We start from the raw sequence: 23,890 nt of genomic DNA, 5'->3' as shown, positions 1-23,890 counted from the left end.
CTGAGGCTCAAGAATTGCTTGAACCTGGGAGGCAGAGATTGCAGTGAGCAGAGATCACGCCACTGCACTACAGCCTGGGCAACAGAACAAGACTCTGACTCAAAAAAAAAAAAAATTATCTCTACTAAAAATACAAAAATTAGCCTGGTGTGGTGGTAGGCACCTGTAATCCCAGCTACTTGGGAGGCTGAGGCAGGAGAATAGCTTAAACCTGGGAGGTGGAGGTTGCAGTGAGCTGAGATCATACCACATTGCACCCTGGGTGACAAAGCAAGCTCCGTCTCAAAAAAAAAAAAGTTACATTTACTTCTATGATCTACTTTAATTTTTATGTACACTGTGAGGTAAAAGTAGAGGTTCCTTTTTTGTGTGCATGATATTCGATTGTTTTAGCAGCATTTGTTGAAAAGATTATCCTTTCTCTAATTTATTGACACCTTTGTTGAAAAACAACTAACCACATATATGTTTGTCTATTTCAGGACTCTACTCTGTTCCATTAATCTACATGTCTATCTCTGTGCCAATACCATACTGTTTTAATTACTGTATCTTTGTAATAAGTCTTGAAATCAGAGAATGTAAGTCCTCAAGCTTTGTTCTTTTTCAAAATTGTTTTAGCTATCTCAGGTCCTTTAAATATCCAAGTAAAATTTTAAAACCAGCTCATCAATTTCTTATATGCTTAGTGGGGTTTTGATTAGTATTGTATTTCATCTAGAGACCAATTAGGAGAGAACTGACACCTTAACAATAACAAAGGCTAGGCACAGTGGCTCACACCTGTAATCCCAGCACTTTGGGAGGCTGAGGCAGGAGGATTGCTTGAGCCGAGGAATTTGAGACCAGCCTGGGCAACGTTAAATGAGATCTTGCCTCGACTAAACATACAAAAAATTAGCTGAGCATGGGGGTGCATGTTTGTAATCCCAGCTACTTAGAAGGCAGAGGTGGGGGTATTGCTTGAGCAGAAGAGATTGAGGCTGCAGTAAGCTATGATCACACCACTGCACTCCAGCCTGGGCAACACTGTAAGATCCTGTCTCAAAAAACAAAACAAAACAAAATGTAACAAACTGAGCCATCCAATCCATGAACATGGTATATATCATTTCCATTTACTTAGGTATTCTCTGTTTTCAGCAATGTTTCCAAAAATGTTTTGAAAACCTGAGAAATCATTACTGATACCAAGTTAGCTGGTCCACCCCACCTATTCCTTTTCCCTTAGGCCTCTGGCAGCTCAGTATTTTAGCTACAACCTCTTAATTCCTTTTAGGCACATATTACCAGGATAGCATAGCCAAAACTGTGAAGAAAACTGCCAATAAAACATGCATCTCAGCCCAGTTTGAACAGGTATTATAAAAAAAAAAAAAAGACAATCTGTAATCTCAGCACTTTGGGAGTCTGAGGTGGGAGGGTCATTTGAGGCCAGGATTTGAAGGCCATCCTGGGCAACACGGTAAGACCTCATCTCTAAATGAAAAAAAAAAAAAAATGCTGGTGAAGATGTGGAGAAAGAGGAACTTTTATATACTATTGGTGGAATGTAAATTAGTATAGCCATTATGGAAAACATTATGAAGGTTCCTCAAAAAACTAAAAAGAGAACTACCACATGATCCAGCAGTCCCACTGCTGGATATATACCCAAAGGAAAGGAAATCAGTATGTTGAAGAGATATCTGCACTCCCATGTTTGTTACAGCACTATTCACAATAGCCGAGATATGGAATCAACCTAAGTGTCCATCAACAAATGAATGGATAAAGAAAATGTGGTATCTATATACAATGGAATACTATTTAGCCACAAAAAAGAACAAGTTCTGTCATATGTGACAACATAGATGAGCTTGGAGAACATTATGCTAAGTGAAATAAGCCAGGCACAGAAAGACAAATACCACATGTTCTCACTCATACGTTGGAAGCTTAAAAAAAAAAACAAAAAAAACCACTGATCTCATAGAAGGAGAGAGTAGAAGAGTGGTTACTAGAGGAACGAATAGCAGTTGGTTAAGGGATACAACAGTACAGCTAGATGGGAGAAATATGTTCTAGTGTTCTATGGCACTATGGAGTACTATAATTAACAACAATTTATTGTATATTTTCAAGTAGCTGGAAGAATGGATTCTGAATGTTACCAATACAATGAAATGATAAATGTTTGAGGTGATAGATGTGCTAATTATTTTGATTTGATCATTACACACTGCACACATGTATTGAACTATCACACTGTACCACATAAATATGTATAATTATGTGTCAATTAAAAATAATAATAAAAGCAAAAAAAAAAAAAAAAAGAAGTTGAAAAGATTAAGGTCTCAGATGTCTTCCAAAATGCACTTGTACTGATAGATTAAGATCTACATCAGAAAGGGCTGATGTGGTAGGGAGCTAAAAAGCCAGAGGCTTACTGGGTCAAACCCACATGATTTCATAAGGCTGAAAATATCACTTATTAGTACAATCAACATGTGAGCATCTTTATTAAGTAAACAGAGCACTGTAACATGTGAGACAGTATGGAATATGATGTGATTGGTTGGAAAATACTTGTTTGGCAACATTGATAAGCAACTCTTACATGATCACCAGAAACTTACTGTTGGACAGGACTGAGCCCGGTTCCAGATCAAATCAAACTTTTCTGCCTGCAGGTTGGAAAAGAATAAAGTTAACCTACACATAGTAAAACATAAAAGGCCACAATAACATGGAATTCACCAAGACTGAATTCTAGAATTATAATACAACTAAAACAGTCTTTTAAGTTTCATCATTTTCAAATCACTCTTATGACAGAAAGACAGGAAAAACCAGATGTCTGTTTTGCTGTTTATTGTCAGAATTATGTGTAAAGACTAGGTACACCAATGCTCCAAATGCTCCAGGGAACTTTAACAATTGTCAGAGACATCAAGTCACCAAGTCAGTTTGAGGGAGAGCTAAGAAGGCCTGTTCAAACAATGAGTCAGTATCAGAGATCTAAAACATCACAAAAAGTGCAGACTCTTCTTCTGGCTGTTGAATTCATGTAGGATAAGGGTATATATATATGAGAGATTAAAAAAAAATAGTGATACCATCATAACCACCAAAAGGCCTGGCTTTATCCTTCCGTCTATATGTTTTCCTCCTTAATCTTACATTTACTCATGTAATCTCAGTATATATTTGTGTGCTTGATAGAAACTTAACCTAAGCCCCCACCCCTCCTTCAGGGAAAAACAAAGAACTAGCTGATAATCCAGTACTTCAAACGCTTTATTATAGTGGAGGCCAGCAAAACATTAAACCAGAGAAGCCAGCAGCATCCCTTCTCTGTCACAGACCTTAATGGTCAAGCAGTAGATGGTGACCATCTCTAAGAATAATTTCAAGAAGGGAAAGACCAAGAAAATGCCACTTGCTAAGGGGAATATTCACCAGAGAAAGACTAGGAAGAGGCTCCAAGTCAGCTCAGGTATAAGTCACTTATAGGCAAGAAGGGAAAAAAGCTGTGCTAGAGGCCCTGTCTTAAATTCCAACAGCTTCGTTGGAAAACATCAGTAAGAAAAAAAAGACATCTGGAAATTACTCAGCAACATGAACTTATACCACGCTCCCTTGTCAGAAACTTGACTCAGAGACATTTCTAAAGTAGAAAGAAGGAAAACAAGAGCCATAAATACACCATATGGAGCTTCCAATCTCTGGTGCTCAGGGCATAATAAAAACTCGCAGGGCTGTAAAATGCAGCTTCTCAAGAGGCAATAAACATAGGAAAAGTAAAGGCAACTGCCTGCTAAGGTTAGAGAACTGACTTTCATGTTGTAACACTTTCATTTTGCCCTCCAAACTACTTACAGGAATAACTGCGTAGACTGTATCTTTTGCTGCAAAATATTGCTGCCAAATCTGTACAAAAAAGAGAAGGGTGTCTGTGACATGTGGGTAATCTTTTCAACATGTGCCAAGAAATGGTGACAGCTTTCATTGCTCAGAGGAATATGCTATTTGATAACAGAGAGGAAAAAACCAGTGTAACGCTTTCATTACTAGCACATTACAAACAAGATTTAATACAATCCACTCTTCTAGATGATTAAACTGTAACTCTTAATAACAAATTCCTGACAGAGAAACTGATTCTATGACTTTAAAAATCATTCCTCTTAATATGTGCCTTGTGTGTGATAGACAACTTCTTTTTTTTTTCACATTTTTATTTCCTCCCCAAACCCACACCTCCCCAGCCAACTGAGCCTTCCCAGGGAGTCAGGACTAGAGCTCAGGGTTCAGAGTCAGGCAGACCTGGATGCGAATCTCAGCTCCAGTCATTTACTAGCTATACTACCTTGGGTAAATTACTAAAAACTCCTTAAATAACATCAATAAAATAGCAATAATAACCTCACAGAATTGTCATGACTAGCTGAAATAATGTTGGTCTGTGCTTAGCTCAGCACTTGTCACAGAATAAACACTACAAATAATGTTAGCTCTTGTTAGATATTGTATTAGTCCATTCTCACACTGCTAATAAAGATATACCTGAGACTGGGCAATTTATTTATTTATTTATTTTATTATTATTATTATTACTACTATACTTTAAGTTCTAGGGTACATGTGCACAACGTGCAGGTTTGTTACATAGGTATACATGTGCCATGTTGGTTTGCTGCACCCATCAACTTGTCATTTACGTTAAGTATTTCTCCTAATGATATCCCTCCCCCAGCCCTCCACCACCCGACAGGCCCCGGTGTGTAGTGTTCCCCACTCTGTGTGCATGTGTTCTCATTGTTCAACTCCCACTTATGAGTGAGAACATGCGGTGTTTGGGTTTCTGTCCTTGTGATAGTTTGCTGAGAATGATGGTTTCCAGCTTCATCCATGTCCCTGCAAAGGACATGAACTCATCCTTTTTTATGGCTGCATAGTATTCCATGGTGTAAATGTGTCATATTTTCTTAATCCAGAGACTGGGTAATTTATAATGGAAAGAGGTTTAATTGACTCACAGTTCTACAGGGTTGGGAAGGCCTTAAGAATCTTACAATCACGGTGGAAGGGGAAGCAAACGCATCCTTCTTCACATAGTGACAGGAAGAAGAATGAGCAAAAAGGGGAAAAGCCCCCTATAAAACCATCAGATCTCGTGAGAACTCATTATCATGGGAACAGCATGGAGGTAACTGCCCCTATGATTCAATTACCTCCCATTGGGTCCCTCCCATGATGTGTGGGGATTATGGGAACTACAATTCAAGATGAGATTTGGGTGGGGACACAGCAAAACCATATTAGATATTATTGGCATGTTATAGGCAGCTCTTAAAATCCTGCTTCCAGAAAGTCTTCTACATGTGGAAGAGATAAGGTCTGTTGGATCTTACTATGGTATATACCAATCAGAAGTCCTATCTCTGCTTGACACTAACGAACAAGGAAGCTACAGTTGACCTTCATGATGCAAATACCAAAAGCTGGGGAATAAAAAAATTATATAATAAAATTGGAAAATTAGAAAATAGGGAAAAGGAAAAAATGCCCATAGTCCTACCACCCTATCAAAGACCATTGTTATTTTCTTTCTAGTATGTCTTTTATAGTATACATAGATGTAGCATATATGCAATATTGTGTCTTTTTATTACTTACCATTAATATCATATGGATGCTCCGTGTTCTTGTTTTTTACTACCTTTTTTTTGCCTTCCCATGCCTTTTTACATGTTATTGGCTCTGACTAGAAAGGCTTTCTCTCCTACCTCTGACCTCCCAAATTCTTCCTGTCCTCTGAAGCTGAGCCTATATGCTTCTTCTTCCATGTAGTTTCACTTGATATTACAGTCAGAAGTTTTCCTATGAGCTGCTTTTCTATTTTATTTATTTCTTCCCCCTTGCTTTCATATTTTATATCTCTCTTAAGATGCCTAGGATATGCTACTTCATAATAAGATCATTTGCATATGGATCTATTTCTCTCACTAGTTTGCAAGTCCCCTGTAGGCAGGTATCTGCTGTGTTGTCACCAATGCCTTGCAACCCAAAAAGTACTCAGAAATGCTGGTTGAATGATAGATGATTGTGAAGTAATAAGAAACACGTAATCTAAAAGAGGCACTTAACCCCGGGTAGGGAAGAGTGCCAGAGGAAGGGACACTTGAACTGTATCCTGAAGAATGATTAGGAGTTAGTAGGGAAATAAGGAGGCTGGGAAGATAACAGGTAGGGCAGGAGAAGGAGATAAGAGCCACATTTGAAGCAGAGAATGACAACACTAACAAAGGCATAGAGGAGGGTATCATAACCAAGGTGACACCAGAGTGAGCTAGTGTTGAAGAATGGGTCAACTTCTTTTAGAGCTGGTCTGTTTTATCAACATTTCTGTTAAAATATGGGGCCCCAATTGAAGATACTAATCAAAGTGTGATCCATCTCATCAACACAGAGCACAAAAGGACTATTAACTCCTAAGATCTATAGAAACTACTCTCAATGTGGCATAAGGTTGCTTTACCTTTTCTTTTTTTGCATGTCAAAATATTGCCTTCTCATTTTAAGGACAGCATATTCTGATTATTTTTATTTAATTTATGATATTAGCAGACAGTTTATGAATCAAAACTGAAATTCATGAGACTGATACATGTTTCCTAATATAGTTGAATTTAGCTACTCATTTCAACAAACACAAATTTATACCTAAAACTATAGGTCTCAATGATACTTGTCATATGATCAGGCCTCCTGGGCCTGGCTTCTTTTTCCCCTAAATGACATGTTTTGTGCCCATGTTCCTTTGGTACTTCTTCCCAAAGGCACAGCCTGAGTTCTCCCTGACACTTTGCATATGCCTCTATTAACAGAAAGAACCCTGTGCTGATCTGATCTGTTTTGTGGAGGCTAAAACTCCTTGGGGATGAGGATTCTGTCATTTATCTCTGTATCTGGCACAGAGTCTGACATTTAATTGGTATGCATTAAATGTGTGCTAAAATAAATGATATAGCATACAAAGGAAACCCATGGCAACTGGCACAACTTCCAGTTGTGGGAATATGATGCAGAGTCAAACAGACATGGGTTTGAGTCCCAGCTCTACCACTGACTAAGTTACATAATCTCTTTAAGTCACAGTTTCCTCAATTGTAAACTGGGAATAACGGCACCCACTTCACAGGGTGGTTAAGAGAATTTAATGAAATAATGCATATGAAGCATTAGGCATTGTGCCTGATACAGAGTATGCTGCTTTTATTATTATTTTGATCCTCTCAATCTACCTAATAGATAATTCATGGAACTATAAACAATGCCAAAAAAATAGCTTATTAGAGAGAAAAGAATCACAGGTATAAAAATATAAATGACCAAACAGGCAGGATAGCTCATGAGTGCTTTGAAGGAAAGTGTTCAGGAAGCTTCCTGAAGAAGGTCCTGTGATAATGGAGAGCTATGAATGCCAAGAAAAGGAATACAGGAAGTCATTGAACATTTGTGACCAGGTTCCTAATATATTTTTTTCCCATTTTTTAAAAAACATAAATATAGCACTTACTCTGTGCCAGGGACTGTTCTAAGTGATAATAAATGTTAACTCATTTAATTATCCAAATAACTCTGTGAGGTAAGTACTATTATTTGCTCCACTTTAAATAGGGAAACTAAAGCCCAGGTAAGTTAATTAACTTGTCCAAGTCCTATAGATAGTGGCAGAGCTAGGACTTAAAATCGGCAGCTTGGTTCTAGAGTCTGTGTTTCTAAACCAATACACTATGCTTCTCCATAATGAAAGGAGAAGTTTCAGAGGACTCAGTTGATGAGCATATTATGAGTGGAGTGGAAAAAATAGGAGCAGGGAAACCTATTTGGAAAGGTAGTGCAGTAATCCAGGTATAGAGTACTGATGAGGGTTACAGGAGATGTGGATATAGGAATGAAAAAGAAAGAAATACAACTTGATTAGACATATAAAAGTGACAAAGAAGACAAGTTTTCTTAAGACATTGTTCTTCAAGTAATTCATCACTTTTGCCTTTTATTATTACCTTTCATTATGGCTAGAAAGAGGTGTCAGAAAATGTACTTTCAGATTTGGTTCACAGAATTCACATTTTCATAGAGTAGGCCAGCCCATTTTCATTCATTACCTGTTTTATTTCTTCTGCAGTTTTTTCTTTTACCATCTCAATGTTAAAGATTGAACTGAGAGTCTTGAAAGAGAAAATAAAAAGCAATGAACACATAATTAAAACACAAAACAAAACAGCTTAACTCCATCTCTAAGCCTGTGGCAAACATGTCAGGACAATGAAACAGATTTCCAAAAGTAGAAAACAAGCATAAGAAAACCCACATGCCCAGAGAAAGTGAGCCCCCAAGCCTAGACAGGTTTTCATAGTTCTGTTCCTGAGGAGTCTCTCTTAGGTTGCCATGTACTTCCCAAAGGCTTCACCCTTACCAATGAGTCCTGCGGCACTTTGTAGCTGGTAAGAGGAGAAAGTTGGTTGTTATTTTTAATTAAACTGCTATACTAGGGGTCATGGTCAAGGACACAAAAGTTCATAGAAATATTTCTCACTTCTATGGCTGGAAAATCACCTTACACAAAATCATTGAGCCACAGTACTTATGTTCAAATTTGCAGCCTCTTGTTCTAGATGTCCCATATGACTTCAGGCTTTTTTTCCTATATTTAATTAGAAACCTACCTTGTCCTTAGTGAATCCTTTGTTCACAGACTGTTTCCCCAAGGCATCTGTCTGAAACATATAAGACAAGCTATAAATCTACACTTTACTCATAAGAAAAAAGGTCACTAAGCTAGGTGAGGTACCCAATCTCATTAAATAATTTTGCATGTGAGAACTCACTTGTCTCCACTTTTTATAATAATTGTTCTAAAAATTTAACACTATTTTAAAAATTATTGTTGGCTGGGCGCAGTGGCTCACACCTGTAATCCCAGCACTTTGGGAGGCCGAGGCGGGAGAATCATAAGATCAGGAGTTTGAGACCAGCCTGGCCAGCATGGTGAAACCCCATCTCTACTAAAAATACAAAAAATTAGCTGGGCATAGTGGCGGGTGCCTGTAATCCCAGCTACTTGGGAGGCTGAGGCAGGAGAACCGCTTGAACCCGGGAGGCGGAGGATGCAGTGAGCCGAGATCATGCCACTGCACTCTAGCCTGGGCAACAGAGTGAGACTCTGTCTCATCAAATAAAATAAATAAATAAAAAGAAATAAACATAAAAATTATTGATTATAAGACAACAACTTTCCTCTAAGATTCTGAGATTCAGAGATAAGATTTCTCTCTCAGTAAACTATCATCTACTAGTACTGAGAGTCCATTCTCCACCTGCCACGGTGGATATGAGGGATTTCTTCCCAGAATTAGGCCTGCTTGGGATTACTGTGCTCTGTCCTGACCTATTCCACACTGAGCCATAGAAGAGGTAAGAAATGGAAAGATGTGTCATCCAAGGATACTGCTTATCTCTGACAACACTTTCATGGTAGGCATCCTCAGCAGACTAGAGTCTTTTTGAGTGTTCAATCTTAATATTTCCTCCATCAAATTAGACACCCTTAAAAAAAGGCCACCAACAACTGAAAGTGATTATTTTGTCTCTTAGCCATTATCTCTCATAAAGGTCATAGCCAGTAAATCCTGTTTTGAGTTGTTTCTGATAGCAGGGATGGGTTGTTCTGAGTCTTCCACTCAAGGCTGTGCTTCTCAGAAGTACATTCTACACCTGGGATTCTGAGGCTGAAAAACATTTTCTGCATAAAACCTTGCCTTTAGTCACCCTGTGCTTTAATTAATCCACACCTTTCATAAATGATGGTCATAGAACCTGTACCCACAAATTAGAGAAAAGCCTGTTGAACACACTTTAGTCTTTTTGGTCATGAACCTATACACTGACAACATCCCAGTGTAGCCGTTCCTTCATATGTAAACCATCTAAAAAGGAGTTAATTTCATTTTCTTTCTTTCTTTTTTTTTTTTTTTTTGAGACAGGGTCTAGCTCTGTTGCCTAGGCTGGAGTGCAGTGGCACAATGTCGGCTCACTGCAACCTCTGCCTCCCAGGTTCAAGCGATTCTCCCACCCCAGTCTCCCAAGTAGCTGGGTCTACAGGCATGTGCCACCATGCCTGGCTAATTTTTTGTATTTTTAGTAGAGATGGGATTTCACCATGTTACACGGACAGGCTGGTCTCAACTCCTGGCCTCAAGTGATCTCCCGCTTCGGCCTCCCAAAGTGTTGGGATTACAGGCATGAGCCACCGTGCCTGATGAGAATTTCATTTTCATACCACTCATTCTCAGGTGTACCATGAAAACAAAACAAAAACAAAACAAAACCTCCACGTGCACAGCTGCTTTCACCTTTCAATTATGAAGCCTCATGTATTGGTTTTTACACAATGTCTCTCCAATCCATTATTTGTATCCACTTTCACTTACAGAAATAAAAAATTTAAGACCTAAGTATAAGCGTATTGCATTTTATCAAATCTAAGACATCATATCTTAAGATGCACCATTATTTTATGCATCAGAAAATGATGCCAATTAAATAGCACCATATTTTCCTGTCACATCAATTATAAGACAATTTTAGTGATGTTAAAATGAGAAAAATAAGAGTGAGCTTTAGATTTGATGAAATAAGGTAATTAAAGCAGTTGAAACTACATGCCAAAAATCAGACGCATTTAATAAGAACTTTAAATGGGTGCTTTACTTCCCTACTATGGATGCTTTGGGAATCTGTGCAGATAATTTTATGGTTATCATAATAGTTTATTGGATATTGATATCTACATTATGGGAGGGGTGCCAAATGAGGTGAGTTCTACATAATAAAAAAAATTTCCCTCATCCTGCACAACTTTTCAATGTCTAGATAGACATTCTTGCAGGTGAAAATACCTATAATATTTCAATATTTATAATTACTTGGGCCTAGAACCTGTTTTTTTTTTTTTAAACACTGCTTTAATACTAAAATTTCCAGAAATGCAACTACTACATAACTTGAAAGATTCCATATTGTGGAATCATAGGTCACTGATAACAACACTGCTCATGGTTTTGGAGTTTTTTTTTTTTTGGAGACAGAGTCTCGCTCTGTCGCCCAGGCTGGAGTGCAGTGGCACAATCTCCGCTCAATGCAACCTCCGCCTCCTGGGTTCAAGCAATTCTCCTGCCTCAGCCTCCTGAGTAGCTGGGATTACAGGCATGCGCCACCACACCTGGCTAATTTTTCTTTTGCATTTTAGTAGAGATGGGGTTTCACTGTGTTGCCCAGGCTGGTCTCGAATTCCTGACCTCAAGTGATCTGCCACCTCGGCCTCCCAAAGTGCTAGGATTACATGCGTGAGCCACTGCGCCCGGTGGTTTTAGAGTTTTTATAATTATCAACATAACACCCATTTGCCAGTCAGTATTTGCTGCTTACAGGTTCATGGTTATTTCAAAAATGGGTGGAAGCACCTCATGACTACATTAGGTCTCACAGTGTAGTCGTGCCCTAATAGTTACATGCTAAAATATGTATTTTGTTAAAAAATACTTTTCTTTATATTATGGTTAGGGCATTATATTGATTTTCCCACCTGAGGTTATACATACAGGTAGGTTATATTTTTACATACCTATTGTCTTATTTCAGGGTAGAAAAGGGAGAATTTTAAAAAAATGTATTATAAAAGGGGGATGTTGAGTCCCATGGGGTGGGGAACCAATGACTCAAAGTAGCAAAGACAAGACTGTGGGAATGGAGAATATGTGTTAGCCGTTAGCCTTCCTCTATCTAGCTAGATACAGAAGATAGCAAGTGAATATTTACCTAAGAGCTGCCATAATTTACATTAAATCTTTACATATTCTACATTTTATCATAAAGCTAAATTTCTTTTTTCTTTTTTTTTTTTTTTAAGATGGAGTCTCACTCTGTCGCCCAGGCTGGAGTGCAGTGGCGTGATCTCGGCTCACTGCAAGCTCCGCCTCCCAGGTTCACGCCATTCTCCTGCCTCAGCCTCCCGATTAGCTGGGACTATAGGCGCCCGCCACAATGCCCAGCTAATTTTTTGTATTTTTAGTAGAGAAGGGGTTTCACCGTGTTAGCCAGGATGGTCTCGATCTCCTGACCTCGTGATCCGCCTGCCTTGGCTTCCCAAAGTGCTGGGATTACAGGCGTGAGCCACCATGCCCAGCCTCATAAAGCTAAATTTCTAAGTCTGTTTACCAAAAAGGGGCAAAGAACATTCCTAATATTTAAAGTTTATAATATAGTAATATTTCCAAGAGCTATTGACTTGTAACCTTACTACTATAAGTGTTTATTATAGGAAATGACAATTGTATTTGTAGTAAAGAATTGTTTGCTCACATAAAGTTGTAAACTCTATTTGTCATAGGAGTTGAATTTGCTCCCCAACCTTGTTATAATTACCCATCTGGTTTTTTTTTTTTGCCCAGGCTGGAATGCAGTGGCATGACCTCAACTCACTGTAACCTCTGCCTCCCAGGTTTAAGCGATTCTCCTGCCTCAGCCTCCCAAGTAGCTGGGATTACAGGCGCCCGCTACCACACTCAGCTAAGTTTTGTATTTTTAGTAGATACAGGGTTTCACCCTGTTGGCCAGGCTGGTCTCGAACTCCTGACCTTAAGTGATCTGCCCACCTCGACCTCCCAAAGTGCTGGGATTATAGGTGTGAGCCACTGTGCCTGGCAACCCATCTACTATTAATCCTGTTCTAATTAACTCAACTAGTCATTTTATTTTTTTTCTATTTTTATTTTATTTATTTTTATTATACTTTAAGTTTTAGGGTACATGTGCACAACGTGCAGGTTTGTTACATATGTATACATGTGCCATGTTGGTGTGCTGCACCCATTAACTCGTCATTTACATTAGGCATATCTCCTAATGCTATCCCTCCCCCCTCCCCCCACCCCACAACAGGCCCCAGTGTGTGATATTTCCCTTCCTGTGTCCATGTGTTCTCATTGTTCAATTCCTACCTACGAGTGAGAACATGCAGTGTTTGGTTTTTTGTCCTTGTGATAGTTTGCTGAGAATGATGGTTTCCAGCTTCATCCATGTCCCTACAAAGGACATGAACTCATCCTTTTTTATGGCTGCACAGTATTCCATGGCATATGTGCCAAATTTTCTTGATCCAGTCTATCATTGTTGGACATTTGGGTTGGTTCCAAGTCTTTGCTATTGTGAATAGTGCCGCAATAAACATATGTGTGCATGTGTCTTTATAGCAGCATGATTTGTAATCCTTTGGGTATATACTCAGTAATGGGATGGCTGGGTCAAATGGTATTTCTAGTTCTAGATCCCTGAGGAATCGCCACACTGACTTCCACAATGGTTGAACTAGTTTACAGTCCCACCAACAGTGTAAAAGTGTTCCTATTTCTCCACATCCTCTCCAGCATCTGTTGTTTCCTGACTTTTTAATGATGGCCATTCTAACTGGTGTGAGATGGTATCTCATTGTGGTTTTGATTTGCATTTCTCTGATGGCCAGTGATGATGAGCATTTTTTCATGTGTTTTTTGGCTGCATAAATGTCTTCTTTTGAGAAGTGTCTGTTCATATCCTTCACCCACTTTTTGATGGGGTTGTTTTTTTCTTGTAAATTTGTTTCTTTGTAGATTCTGGATATTAGCCCTTTGTCAGATAAGTAGTAGTCATTAAGACTCAGTAGATTCACTTAAAATTTAGGATACCCAAGGCAAAAAAAGTATTTTCCAAGTAAAATAAACACCTCTAATTTGACTTTAAAACACAATGTAGAATCCAATCTTCTACTGTAACTACCTTAATTCAGGCTTCTGCAGCCCACACCTGGATTACTCCATATTCTCCCTGGCGCTGGCCTCTCCTACACCAGTTTGTTCTGTGCACCACCCTAGGTTAGAATTTTTCAAATAATAGGCTGTGAAATATATTTAGTGGATTGTGATCAGAGTTTTTTAAAAGATGAAAGGGAATAAAAAGTAATAAGAATGGACTGCATGTTGTAGAAGTAAGCATTATTTTATAAATTATTTTTTCAGTTACAATCATATACATACATGTGTACTGAATTGCAGTGTAAAATATATTTCTTACTGTGGTCATGGTCAAAAAGTTTGAAAAACACTGCATTAGAATAATCTTCCCAGACACAGTTTTCAACATGCTTTTCCTCAGCTTTGATTCCTATTTAAGGATAATAATGGCTAATATATATTAAGTACTTATGCCAGAGACGGTGCTAAAGAGTTTTAAATGGTATTATCTCTTCAGCACAACTCTGTGAAGTAGGTACTGTTATTATTCCTGTTTTACAAATAAGCAAACCGAGGCATGGAGAAGTAACAATTTGCTCAGAGTCACCCAGCTAGTAAGTGGAAGGGTTAGAATTCAGTCCTTGGCATCTGGCCCCAGAGCCCACCCTCTTAGCAGCTAAATTATCCTGCCTGTACTCCTTAAGCCCAAAGAGTTTAATGCCTAACTTATTTCTTTAGCCTTAACACTTCCCTCTCCATTTTAACTGGGCACAGTACCTTGCTGTCTCCTGAAACCCCTTTTACTTTCAAAGCTCTTCCTCTGTTTAAGCTAATTCCTCAACATGGGAATGGATGGGGGTGGGTTGGCAGGGGTGGCTGGTTGTCAGGGAACTAAATCTAGTCTGCCAAATATTTTTGTAAATTAAGTTTTATTGGAACAGAACCATACCTATTCATTTACGTATGGTCTAGGCCTGCTTTTGCACTATAATGGCAGAGCTGAGTAGTCACAAAGAAGACCATACGGCCCACAATGCTTAAAATATTTAACATCTAGTTCTTTACAGAAAAAATTTGATGACCCCTGCTCTACATCAAAGTCCCATTCCCTCCTCTCTACTTAATTTAAATCCCCTACAACGTTCCTAGCCTAGGTCAGGTTCCATCTCCCACGGGAAATTTTCTCTGATACCTCTAGCCCACTACCATGTGTGCCTTGCCTTGACCACTAGACTGCTCCTCTTGGGAGCAGGAAGTACCCCTCTCCTACTTCTGTATCTCCACCATGACCACAGTACTTTGCCTAGAAAGAGCAGGATAAACATTTATGGATGGAAATGGAGTTGGGAGAGACTATGTTCAGTTCACCTAGCTGACCCATCAATAAACCAACTTTAAGGATAAGGGTGAGGGTAAGGAGGCTGAAGGAGTGCTGGTAAGCAAACACCACAAATGGGGGCAGGTCTTACCTTCTGTTCCACACATTTGATAAAATCACCTTGCCTGGAATGCCCCACTGGCTGCTTCCGAAATTCACTGCGTTTCTCCAGGCGGGACTCAAAAGCAGCTGGGTCTGACCTGATCAGAGGTAAACCAAAGGGTAAACAAACTGGGCCTTTTTGGATTCTAAAATAATAAAGCATCACTTTCCACCTCTACAGAGAAAGGACACTGCCATTCAGAGAGGTTGAAAAATTTGCCTTCAGTTAGTAAGAACTGGGCACAGGCCTAGAAATAAAGAAACCGGAAAAAGAAATCCTGTTATTCAACTGTTGTTAATCCTCAAGGGGCCTGTGTAACATTTTTCTTTTGCAGGCTGTTCCCTAGGTTTACACAGGGCTTAGTCCCTCAGGTACTTACATTCAGGGTACTTGGAATTTTGAGGTCATCTTGCTGGATCACCTCTTCAGGCAAGAATCCTATAGCCTCCTTACTAGGTGTCAAGCTTTTACCTGAATACATCCAGTTCTTGAAAATATGTCCCCCCAACAAGGTTAAACATCTGTTTTATTCAGATCCCAGTGATTCAGAGGCTTTAGGCAGCCTATTTTGCAGAAGATTTAGCATCTGAGTGTCTCCCTGACCCACCCTCCAAAGAAACTGCTCTTGGACATGAAACATCAGAACACATTCTTTATGTGAAAATGGGGTTGGTCTTCAGGTTTGAAGTCCAGGCTGGGGTACTGTCCCTATTAAGAATTCTTCAGGCTGTGTAGCTAACCATGGGATATTTGGTTTTGTAAACTTTGGTGAAGATGTCATCCAGGGATTCCAGCTCTTTGGCCATGAGATCCAGAGTTTCATGGGTGAGGTCTGGAGGACCCAGGGACATCTTGGCTATCCCTCTGGTGGACTTTCCTGGTCAATGCATTATAGGGGGCTCCTTCTTCCATAAAATTCCTTTCTGAAACACCACTCTCTTCACTGTTATGTAGATGGGCTGTTTTAGTGGGCCGGCTCCTCCTCAATTAAGAGCCACACCACGGGTTTCTGCTTAGTAGGGCATGGCACCTGCCTGGCCAGAGCTGCAAGCAGCCCTGGGGGCTGTACCAGGACCAGGGTCAACCCTGCTAGTGGCTACAGCTGCAACTGGGCCTGCCATAGTGAAGGGGTAGAGAGGGCAAGGGACAGCCTGGGCAGTGAAGCTGTTGCTGGGATCTGAGGATATAGAAATAAATAAGTCAGAATCCCTACCTCAAGGAGCTCACTGTCCAGTGGGAGAGACAGGCATAAAAGTAAACAAATGAAAGTACAACAAGTATTATGATGAAAATTTGCTCAAACATCCCCAAATGGTTAAGGTGGTTTCATGTCTCTGTACCTTTGTTTATGCTGCTGCTCCCCTTACCTGGAACATCCCCTCCTCTCCATTCTTTTTCAAAGCAAGTTTGCTAACAGATAAAACTAGAGAGAGACTGGCAGGGACTAGGGTGTGAGGAAATTGTGTGGAACATTAAGGAGTTTGGATGTTATTTAGAGGTCAGTGGGGGGATAACAGTATGTGTAAATGTTGATGGGAATGATCCAGTAGGGAAGGAGGGTAAAACCAGTTATTTATTTGTTCATGAGTGGGTAAGAATAAATGGATGCTGATAAAGTATTCAAAGTATGAGTAGATAACTCTTCAGAGATGCTTGTGTGTAAAAGAGATCAAATACAGATCAACGAGAGAAGCCTGGAGGGGAATGTACATCAAGGAAAGGCTTTTGAGATGACAAATACTTGAGACTATCTCAATGCTGCTGGAAGGAGAGCAAAAATACTCATTCATTTACTGCATAACTGTTTCAAATGGCAAGAAAGATCACTATAGTAGCAGTGAGAGGAACTAGGGTAAAGGAGTACAGGAATGGAAGTAGGGAACTCTAGTTAGAGGAGAATGGCAACAGCCCAGGTGATGATGATGGAGTAGATTAAAGGCAGTGGAAGTAGAGATGAGACAGAACTCAAAGAATTTACAGTACTAAGTCTTTGGTTTCCTTTCATAAGACAACTACCTTCTTACCCTGCTAAATTCTCTCCCAAGCCCCTTTAATTTTCACCTCTGATCTCCTTTAGCTCTTCCCACTTGAACTCTTCAGACTCTCCTATAGCCCCTCATATGCACCTCAAGCCCCTCTAAGTTCCAGATCCTTCCCTCTGGAAGCTAAGAGGTGGTGTTAGGGACCCGGGACTCAGAGTCAGACAAATCCCAAACAGCTGTGTGACCTTTGGCACGTCTCACTCTCGCTGATCCTCAGTCTCCTTATCTTAAGAGGGTTCAGTGGGTGATCCGACTGTGACACTATTAGTCTTTGATGCCCTCCTCCCATCCCCAATCGCCTTTCCTTGCAGTCAAGGGCCTAAGCTACCACCAGCCTGGGAACTCCAGCTCTGAGCCAGGCCTCAGCTATCTTAATATGTGACCTTGAGCAAGTCAAGTCCCTTCTCTAGAAGGCGTTTTCCCATTTCGACAATGAGGACAGGTGTCTCTGAGCTGCCTGCCTTAGGGCTGTCATAAGAGTCCACCTTAGCGTTTGGAGAACCAAAGCAGACAAACGTGGAACGAGCCAGGGCTTTGCAGGGACTCCCGGCTCTGACACCAACTAGCTGTGTGATCTTGGGCAAGTGACCTAGCCTCGCGGAGCCTGGCTACATCATTTGAAGAGCGGGGACAGTACTAGTGCCCACCTCACAGGGCTGTCCTAAGGCCCAGCAGCCCGGGCCGCCCCTCCTCCCGCCTCCTGCTCGCCTCCAGCCAACCCGGGCCCGCACCTGCGCAGCTGCTGGATCTTGTCGCGGTAGCGGTCGTAGAAAGGGTTGGCCTGGAGCTCGGCCTCGGCCCCGACCCCGCTGCCGTCGGCGCCCCCCTCGGGCCGGCCCGAGCCGCGGCGCACTGGGAACACGCGCAGCTGCGCGGGTGACACGAGCCCCAGGCCGAGGGCGCGGCTGCGCACCGCGCACAGGCCCCGGTAGAGACCGGCCACCTGCAGGACCGCCGGTCCCGCGCCACCCGCAGCCGCCACCACCACAGCAGCCATGGCCGCCCCCGCCTCCTGCTCCTCCTCAGGAGCGTCGGCCTCGGCCCGCGGCCCGCGCGCCCGTTCCATCCCGCTCCGAGTGCGCCGCGCCCGCGCTCCGGCACCGAGGTTCCGCGCGCCCAAGGTTCCGGGCGCGGGATAGCGGCAAGGCGGGGAGGGGAGAAGGGGGCGCGCCGCTCTAGCCCCGGCACTGCGCGCTCTCGCCGCCGCCCTGTGTATGCCACGGCCCGCCTCCTCCGGGGAGGCTGCCCAAATTCAACGCCCTTCCTCCCTCTGGGACCAGCAGCCTCTGCGCGCCAAGTCCGTTCTCTAAAGCCAGCGGACCTCCAGGTCCTCGCGGTGCTTGTCCCTGGCACTCGCTGCAGTGCAAGGTACTCGCTGTAGTAGTCCGTCCTTCAGCATCGAAGGTCCTTTCATCAACTATAATCACAGTAGCAAGCTTCCCTTTACTGAGGTTGCTATGTGCAGGACACTGAGCGGCTTCATACTCTGTGTGGCAGGTATTATCCTCATCTAACAAATCAGGAAACTGAGGCCGAGAGTAATTACGTGACTTGTTCAAGTTCTACCCGAGAGCTGAGCTCTTTTCAAGATGACAGCTGCCTCCCAAGCCTCCTTTGCCTCTGCTTCCTGACATCCTCCTTGAACTCCAGCCACACTGACCTATTCTCTCCCAAAGAAACGCCAGGATTACTCCTTGAAGAGTCCTTATTCAGGCCCTTTTTGACCCCTGGAATCCTCTCTCCTTCCATTCTCTCAACCCAAATGCCACAATCTTCCTTACCGTCTGAACCAGGTGTGAGCTCCTGGGGTCAGGGACAGTGACATCAACATCTCTGTGTCCCACCTGCTCACAGAACAGGGCCAGTCCTGGAGTGGGCTCTCTGGGACAGTACTCATCATCAGTTCCTTCTTGTCTGGGTTTTGTCTGATTGAAGCCCCTCCTGGGACAGGGGCAGAGCCTTCAACTCTGCTCAATCCAACCTATGCTCATGGAGATCAGCCCTCGGCCCTGCCCTGTGCGAGGAACAGTGTAGTGGAAGATGAATAAGTCCTTCAAGTATGCTAGCCCATACCTGGCTCACACTCCTCACACTTGCTCTTTTCTCTGTGGATCTGCATGTGGCTGCCTCCTCATCATCTAAGGGCTCAGTTCACATGTAAGCACCTCCAAGGGACCTAAATGACAACCCCCCCCCATCTCTTTATAGTCTTTATCCCATTTCTCTATTGCATTCTCTTTATAGCAGTTATCATTATCTGAAGTTCTTAGATCCTTGTTTATATTAATTCATTGAGCTTACATTCTAGTGGAGTGAAACAGACAATAAATATATAATGTTAGGTGATGCTACATGCTATGCAGAAAAACAGCAGGCTAAGAGAGATAGAGATAAGGGGACACTTGAGCAGAGACCTGAAGGTAATGTGGGAATGCTGGGAGAAGAGCCTTCCAGGTAGGGGGAACAGCAAGTGCAAAGGCCCTGATGAGGAGGTTATTGAGTCTGAATGAGTGAGGGCACAGCAGTAGAAATGAGACCAAGAAGGTATAGGGAGGGTTAGTTAGATTGCTCAGGCCTTGGTTAAGGACTTTGATTTTAAATCGAATGAGATCGGAAGTTACTATATGTTTTAAGCAGCGGAGTAACATGATCTACTTTTTAAAATGATCATGCTGGCTGCTGGTGGAATTGAGGGTATGTGGAAGCAAGGATGGAAACTCTCCCAAGGGTGACCAATTTGTCCCAGTTTGCCTAGGACTTTCTCGGCTCTAGCATTGAAAGCCCCATGTCCTGAGAACCACCCCCCTCCAAGTCCTGGGCAAACCAGGATGTTGGTCACCCTACAGGGAGAACAGTGATCCAAGTGAGAGATGGTGGTACTTGGACTAAAGTGATAGTGATAAAAAAAAGTGGCCAGATTTTGGTTATATTTTGAAATAAAAGCCTAAAGATGTTGCTGATGGAGTCAGTGTGGGTGTGATAGAATGAAAGGAGTCAAGGATGACTTGCAGCTTTTTGGCCTGAACAACTCGAAGGACAGAGATGCTACTTATGAAGAGGAGGAAGGCTGTAGGTAGAGTAGACTTTGGAGGATGGATAATGAGTTTGGTTTTGGACATGTTGGTTTGGGATAATTTAACAGACTGGCAAGGAGGGATGTCAACCAGGTATTTGGGTATGAGTCTAAGTTCGGAGGAGCATTCCAGGCTGGAGAGATACAGTTGCGTGCTGTCGGTGAATAGTGATATTTAAAGCCAGGGGTCTGGGTGAGATAACTGATGGAATGAATGTAGATAGAGCACTAAGAACTGAGCCCTAGACATGCCTACATTTAGAGATTAGGGGAAAAGGGAGAAACCAGCAAAGGAGACTGGAAAGTAGGGGCCAGTGATATAGGAGGAGAACAAGGGTAAGTGGACCCTGGAGAGAATTCTGTGCTAAATAGTTCTCTAAGTCACACACTGGAGGACTGTAAAGAGGGGAGTCATTAAAATGGTGCTAAGAAGCTGAGCTACAAGCAGTGGTGCAAACTACTGGGAAGGCTGACTTAAGCTTAATTAGGGAAGGGCTTTCTAACTGAGCTGCTCATAAATGCATCAAGCTGCCTCAGGAGGTGGTGAGCAAGTTCCTGACTCGAGTCCTGAGTCCAGGGAGATTAGTTGCTGTATAGGGAAAAATCTACCCCCAGGAGTCAAACATGGTCCTGATGGTGGGACCAGATGGTGGGAGATGAACTAGACAACTCTCAAAGTTCCTTCAAATTGGAGATGATATGATTCTGGGCAGTCTGTCACAGAGTAGCGGGGCTGAGCTGAGTCTTGAAGGATGAGCAGGTGTTCAGTGGTGGAAAAGCGGGCAGGGGCACTCCTGGGTGAAGGAGCAGCCTGAGCACACCTCCAGAGATGTGTGCTCATGCTGACTAGGCAGAAGGGAAAAGTGTGTGGAGGACGAGTAGGGAAGTAAGGCTGGAAGTAGATGCAGGCCAGATGGTGGGGAGCCCCACAGGGCCTGGTGCCTGGGAAACACTTGTCAGCACTTGAAGGAAGGTAACTAAATAAAAGACAGATTGTTGGAGCCAAAGAAGGAGGTATTGACCACTTGGTTCCCTTGAGGAGGTTTCTTCCTACCAACTTGGTTAGATACTTTTTGAGAACAGGGCTGCCCAATGCTGTGTGTTCCTTGTTACATTCCTCACTGGGGACAGGTATCCCAACAACTGTTCCCTAAAGACCAGCAACATCAATAAGTCCCTGAAGGACGATGGCCCTTTGCTGGGGTCTGCTCTGTGGATTCACCATAAGGGGTAGGTGCAGACAATTCAATAGGTGAACCAGTCTCTGATGGAAGTAGTAGAGACATTCTACCCAAAAAATGCCACTGGATGAAGTCCCCTCCTTCCATTAACCCAGGACCACTTCACAAGCACTGCCCCTAGAATGTCCAGTTCTCAGAATCCAGTGACCTCTCCTTTAGAGAACAAAGGGCCTGGGCATTCTGGAGACTCTGATTGGCTGGGCAGATGGGTGGGTGAGTTCCTTCTCCCCAGATCCATCGGCCAGGTACCAAAGCTCAACCGTATGGATTCCCAACAGGAGGACCTGCGCTTCCCTGGGAGTAAGTGCTCCTCCAGTCCCTGTCACTGGACTTGCGCCTTAGGGCTTGGGGACAAACACTCAGGGAAGGCCCCTTGCATGGATGGGACAGTGCCTGGCTGCCTGGAGGAGAGCTAAGCAGTTAGGAGATAGTCTGCTCTAGAAAACTAAGAATTATTTTAAGGCAAAGACCACGCTCTGATCAACCAGAGAAGATACTATCAATAGCCCAGGACCATCACAGCTGAATGGAATGGGATGGGACATTGGTGTCTCTGTCAACTGATGAACTTTCACTTTTTTTTTTTTTTTTTTTGAGATGAAGTTTTGCTCTGTTGCCCAGGCTGGAGTGCAGTGGCTCAATCTAGGCTTACTGCAACCTCCACCTCCTGGATTCAAGTGATTCTCCTGCCTCAGCCTCCGAAGTAGCTGGGACTGCAGGCGTGCACCACCACACCTGGCTAATTTTAAAATTTTTAGTAGAGACGGGGTTTCACCATGTTGGCCAGGCTGGACTTGAACTCCTGACCTCAAGTGATCTGCCCGCCTGGGCCTCACAAAGTGCTGGTGAACTTTTGCTTCTTGATGGACTTGCTCATAGTGAAACTTCTCAGTCTGATGGATTGGATGGGTCCTGGGTTAGGAATCAGAGGCTTGACTGAGCCTGGGCAGCACATGCCTCCTCTAGACCTAGCTTTTCTGATCTGTAAAGAGTTAAAGGTGGTGCTTAAGCTCCCCGGAAATCTAGCTTTGACTGAATAAGAGAATGATGAGGCAAGTCAATGAAGGAGGGAAGGAACGGTGAGAGTAGTTAAGTGGATGGAGTGATTGACGCATGGTTAAGTGAAAGAGGAATGAGAAACAGCTCAGGCCCCAAGCTACAGCTATCAGCCAGCATGCCTCTTTTTCTTTCTTGCTGCCTTAGTGTGGATCTCATTGTACTTTGGATTCCTGGGGCTGTGTTCTGTGGCAACTGGAGGGTGCATTATCTTTCTGCACTGGAGGAAGAACTTGAGGCGGCAAGAGCGTGCCCAGCAGTGGGTGGAGGTGATGAGAGCTGCCACATTCACCTACAGCCCACTGTTGTACTGGATTAACAAGCGACGGCGCTACGGCATGAATGCAGCCATCAACACGGGCCCTCCCCCTGCTGTCACCAAGACTGAGACTGAGGTCCAGAATCCAGATGTTCCGTGGGAGTTGGACATCCCCGAAGGCAGGAGCTACGCTGACCAAGACAGCAACCCCAAGGTGGAAAGCCCTGCTCCCTTGCAACCTGCACTGCAGCTGGCTCCACAGCAGCCCCAGGCCAGCTCCCCATTCCCACTTCCCATCTTTCAGGAGGTGCCCTTTGCCCCACCCTTGTGCAACCTACCCCCCGTGCTGAACCACTCTGTCTCCTATCCTTTGGCCACCTGTCCTGAAAGGAATGTTCTCTTCCATTCCCTCCCGAATCTGGCCCAGGAAGACCATAGCTTCAATGCCAAGCCTTTTGCTTCAGAATTGTAGCCTCCTCTCACTGAGGGTAGGAGCTGCAGGAATCAGGTGCAGAGTAGGAAATGGAACTAACCTCAGGAAGGCGGTATTGACAGAGGTCAGGACCCATCTGGATGTCATGCTATGAAATATTAAAAAAAAAAAAGTCCAAGGCTCCCTCGTTTCTCACTTGCTGTTAGGAAGGCAATGTCCTTCCTGTCTGATGGGGTCACTTTGCAAACCAAATTGGTTGCTGAGTCTCACCAATATGAACTGGCACTGGAGGTTGGCTGTGGGGAGACACACTGAACCAGTACTTGTGGATGGACTCAATATCCTTCTGTTCAGTATTTAAAACAAAAATGTGTGCCAGGCCCTGGCCTAGGTACCCCAAGGCGCTGGTGTTCTGTGGGATGTGAAGCACAGCTGCCACAAGAGTGATAGCTGCTGAGGGTACGTGAGCTATGTTGATTTACAGT

The 23,890-nt window shown here is 42.9% G+C and overlaps 2 protein-coding genes across 7 annotated transcripts in view; one reads left to right on the top strand and one right to left on the bottom strand.

Annotated features, from left to right (window-relative positions):
- The window catches only part of ATPAF1 (ATP synthase mitochondrial F1 complex assembly factor 1), a 45,914-nt gene extending 27,335 nt beyond the window's left edge, over window positions 1-18,579 (bottom strand). For 4 of the 6 annotated variants that reach the window (XM_063627551.1, XM_063627552.1, XM_063627553.1 and 1 more), the window contains exons 1-6: window positions 18,075-18,523; window positions 15,290-15,398; window positions 8,721-8,771; window positions 8,160-8,222; window positions 3,865-3,915; window positions 2,622-2,669 (exon numbers count right to left, since the gene is read on the bottom strand). In XM_063627551.1, the coding sequence (XP_063483621.1) occupies window positions 2,622-2,669; window positions 3,865-3,915; window positions 8,160-8,222; window positions 8,721-8,771; window positions 15,290-15,398; window positions 18,075-18,409 (657 nt within the window). In that variant the 5' untranslated portion in view covers window positions 18,410-18,523. Of the gene's footprint in view, window positions 1-2,621; window positions 2,670-3,864; window positions 3,916-8,159; window positions 8,223-8,720; window positions 8,772-15,289; window positions 15,399-18,074 lie in introns of all 6 variants that reach the window. The other 2 variants (XM_055255460.2, XM_055255461.2) reach the window with 2 other exon arrangements.
- A 3,267-nt stretch (window positions 18,580-21,846) lies between these two features.
- Window positions 21,847-23,577, top strand: TEX38 (testis expressed 38). The gene is made up of 2 exons (XM_055255468.2): window positions 21,847-21,957; window positions 22,861-23,577. Exons 1-2 carry the CDS (start codon window positions 21,921-21,923, stop codon window positions 23,442-23,444), a joined length of 621 nt encoding a protein of 206 aa, XP_055111443.1. The 5' UTR covers window positions 21,847-21,920; the 3' UTR covers window positions 23,445-23,577.
- Window positions 23,578-23,890: the final 313 nt, after the last annotated feature.

The sequence above is a fragment of the Symphalangus syndactylus genome, chromosome 12, assembly GCF_028878055.3.
Source record: "Symphalangus syndactylus isolate Jambi chromosome 12, NHGRI_mSymSyn1-v2.1_pri, whole genome shotgun sequence".
Lineage (NCBI taxonomy): Eukaryota > Metazoa > Chordata > Mammalia > Primates > Hylobatidae > Symphalangus > Symphalangus syndactylus.
This window is presented reverse-complemented; position numbering and strand designations above follow the sequence as displayed.